Here is a 4,042-nt window from a genome sequence, read left to right on the forward strand (position 1 = left end):
AGATTCAGACGTTTTAAATCATTTGGTAAATTTAGGTCCATTCGAATTTTGTTATAAATAAATATATGTAATATAATGTATACTAGTGAAAGTAAAATAGTGAAAAACAAATGTTTTTAATGATTTTTTATTGTTACAACTGTTTATTTGAATTCATTTCGAGTTTTAGTTTGTTGTAAAACTGACGCAGAATTAATTTCATGAAGGCGTAACGCTGGTCTATGCCTGTTTACCGGGCAGCCGCTTGCATACAGGCTATGAGTATGTGTGATCAGTTATTGATTGATTATAAGGCATATACTTTATGCAAAAAAAATATGGCACTTTCAAATGGCCACAGAAACGCTCCACAGAAACGGCCCAGCCTGCGTCACATTTAGAATTGAATGTGAATGTTCGAAACGGTGACATCATAGCTAAGAGAATGCGAATGCAACTCTGACTTTGGCATTCTGCGGTTAAACTAGTTGAGCGATGGGTCAGCGTAATTGTCGTTGCAAAAAGGCAAACAATGATTTTGAGCGTGTGCACGTTTACCATCACGATTCACCGCCACAGCTCACCAATTTGGTGGAAGCTCATAAACATCCTGTTGGCGTAGGTGAAGATAGTGCGAGTGAGGGGAAAAATAAAAAGAGAAAGGAGGCCAACCGTAAAAAGAAAAGAAGGTTCAAGTTGTGGCGGTGGTTCTCCTGTCTGAGAGCTGCTGAAAAAAATAGTACACTTCAGGTTGATGGAGAGGCTCAGGACACTGGGGCAACTGCAGCACCACCTGAAGTACAACCTTCCTCCTCTTCAGGTGACGGATCTCTACAGCAGGTCATTCATACTGTAGAGCTCAATCTTCAGGAACCTTCAGCCAGTGACCCTGAAGTCTATCCAACAGTAAAGAAACATCTTACTGTTCAACCTGATGTCCTCCGTTCTCCAGTTCTGAGCAGCAATACTGCTCAGACTTCATTCGACTGGAACTTTGACATCAGCCAGACTCCATTGCTTAGTCCTGACTATTGTGATGAAGCCGAAAGCTTAGCTCACACCTTATCTGACTGGAGCATTGATTCTGGCCTGGCTCTAGCACGCACCACATCAAGGTGGAGCAATGATTTCACTAAGACTTCAGCACACACCATGTCAGATTGGAGCATTGATAAGATCAAAACTCCAACACGCACCACATCAGATTGGAGTACTGACGCTACCCGGACTCCGGTACACAAAGTGTCAGTCTGGAGTATTGATGTCACCCAGCCTCCATTTCACTCATCCACTTCTGATTGTTGTAACAATGCCACTGAGATTCCAGTCCCCGATGCTTCCGAGGGGAGTGCCAATTTCCCTCAGATTTCACAGCACACAACGTCAGACTGGAGCATCAATGGTGGTCAAACTCCAGTCTGCACACAGGCCTCTGTTTCAAAACAAATAGAGAATAATGGAAAGATGACAAGTCAGGGTAAGTTGACTGTCCCTTAAACACACACACACACACACACACACACACACACACACACACACACACACACACACACACACACACACCTGCAATACTATATCAGGCCATTTTAATGTTTCCATTTGTGACCCTGGACCACAAAACCAGTCTTAAGTTGCACAAGATACATTTTTGGCAATAGGTAAAACTAAAGCTTATTTATTCAACATTCAGACCTCATTTTCAAAAAATGTACACTGATTAAGTAAAACATTTTGTCCTGTTTTACACTGGTTGATATTTCATATTACTTAACCTTGGTTTTGTTTTAATAGTCATCAATTCTTGCCACTATCTGATCGATGACATGCTGGGTGAAGGATCCTTTGGAACTGTGTACAAGGGGCGACGTCTACACGATGACTTAAAGGTGCCTTTCATTTTTCTGGATAGGATAAATAGTAACAAATACAATATGTTAGCTGTACAATCATTCTTACATACACTTTGCTTATTTCTTGTTTATTAGGTGGCAGTGAAATTTGTCACAAAGACGGAAGATGTGGAATACATACGTATCGTAAGTGATTTCTCATAAGACAAGCTACTGTTGTCGAAATTTTGTGAAATTATGATTCAATTCATAATCTATAGAAGATATATCTATCTAAACATCATAAAAAATGTATTTCCTGTAGTCGGGTCATTCAGAGCCCTTTCCTCTTGAAGTTGCACTTCTCATCCTCGCCCATGGAGTATCCAGCGTTCCAGAAATAATCCAGCTTCTGGACTGGCAGGACCAGGAGGACCATTATATAATGGTGTTGGAATACCCTTCACCCTGTGAGGACCTATATGCTTTCACAGAAAGCTATGGAGGATCCATAAGTGAAGGTTTAGCGCGTGTTGTTATGCAGCAGGCAACTCAAGCTGCATACATGTGCTGCCGCAATGGTGTTCTACATCGCGATATCAAACTTGAAAATCTACTAATCAACAAGGAGACTCATAAAGTCAAATTAATAGACTTTGGGTGTGGAGACCTTCTCAAGAAATTACCCTACGATACATTTGCCGGTATGTATTAACCCTTAAGCTGTGAAAAACGATATTCTGAATTTATAGCAACAAATGCTAATTGATGCAAAAATCTTTTACCTTTAGGCACCCTTGAGTACTGCCCCCCAGAGTTTGAGGAAACGGGTGAATACAATGGGAAGCCGGCAACAGTCTGGTCCCTTGGCATCCTCTTGTTTGTATTGGTGTGTGAGGACTTTCCCAACCCTCAAGAACTGCACATGATCAATGAGAACAACTTCTCCAAAGCTGGCTTGTCCGATGGTAAGCTCTTTATTTCAAAGACTCTTACATGCAACATCAAAGGAGGTGTGAAGTTCAAGGTAAACAGATGTTTCAACTGTTTTTCACAGAATGCTGTCAGTTGATTAGTTGCTGTCTCCAGCAAAAGCCAGAGCAGCGGATTCAATTAAAAGAGATTCTTCTCCACGAATGGTTCAAGGTATGAAGCCTAAGCAGAGTATTTTGGGAGGGTTAATTCAAACACAAGACTATGGATGTTAGCTTAGAGAATATTAGATTTGGATTGACTTTTGATAAACTAATTGCTGTTTTTATTTTAGGACACCAACCTGGAGAACTGAAGAACAGCCACCCTACATGTTATTGTCTTGAGAGGAACGTTTCAGGCTGTTTGAGGCAGGAAATCTTGAGCAGGAGGTGGCTCCTCTCAAAACAAACAATAAAACATATGCATTAATTGAACTCTTGTGAAGAGTATTATTTGACAAAAACAATTCTAGGAGAGCACATATTTACATAGTACTGTGAATCTTGTTTCTGTCATGTATGATAAGTATGCAATGCATTTCTTGTGTCATGCTATTCTTACAGTTAAAAAGATGACTAGAGGCTGCATATTGACACAATAAACGTGTCAAAAAAGTCACCAACACAAAACAGCTGATGATAAACATCATTTTAAGCTGTAAAATGACATCACATTTCCACTCTGAAAATGAATATTTAAAATAACAGACACTTCCCTGCCACATGTATTTGTTCTTCAGACATCTCACCAAGCAATGAGACGTTTAAATGCTGTCTAATAGACTCTAAACGTCTGGCCAAAAGAAGGCTAAATTTGGGTAGGCAGTGCAAATCTATATGGCTACTTGATGACTTGATTTATAGATAATTATTCATTCATTCATTTTCTTTCGGCTTAGTCCCTTTATTAATCAGGGGTTGCCACAGCGGAAAGATCTGCTAACTTATCCAGTATATGTTTTACACAGCAGATGTCCTAATTTTAAAATTTTGTTCTAAATTTTTTATTTTCTGTGCAAATACAAAAAACATAAATAAATTTTAAAAAAATTGTGAAAATGGCAATGCCATGTGAAAGCAAATCCGAGCAGCAAATCCGGATTTCACAATCTCCAGGGCCCGGTTTTTCAAAAGTAATCCACTAGGATTTTAGATAAGGGATTGGATCAAATCTTGAAAATGGGTTTTTCAAAAGAAAAAACGGATTACCTAATCGGATTAGATCACGTAATCTAATCTTGGTTTTGATCCGGATCAAAC

General features: G+C 39.5%; 1 protein-coding gene across 1 annotated transcript; it reads left to right on the forward strand.

Moving 5' to 3' along the window:
- Nucleotides 1-317: 317 nt before the first annotated feature.
- Nucleotides 318-3,217, forward strand: LOC147838579 (uncharacterized). The gene is made up of 7 exons (XM_087304524.1): nt 318-1,456; nt 1,771-1,865; nt 1,965-2,015; nt 2,134-2,512; nt 2,600-2,776; nt 2,866-2,954; nt 3,076-3,217. Exons 1-7 carry the CDS (start codon nt 475-477, stop codon nt 3,094-3,096), a joined length of 1,794 nt encoding a protein of 597 aa, XP_087160650.1. The 5' UTR covers nt 318-474; the 3' UTR covers nt 3,097-3,217.
- The last annotated feature ends 825 nt before the right edge of the window (nt 3,218-4,042 follow it).

The sequence above is a fragment of the Danio rerio genome, chromosome 22, assembly GCF_052040795.2.
Source record: "Danio rerio strain M-AB ecotype USA chromosome 22, GRCz13ab, whole genome shotgun sequence".
Taxonomy (NCBI): domain Eukaryota; kingdom Metazoa; phylum Chordata; class Actinopteri; order Cypriniformes; family Danionidae; genus Danio; species Danio rerio.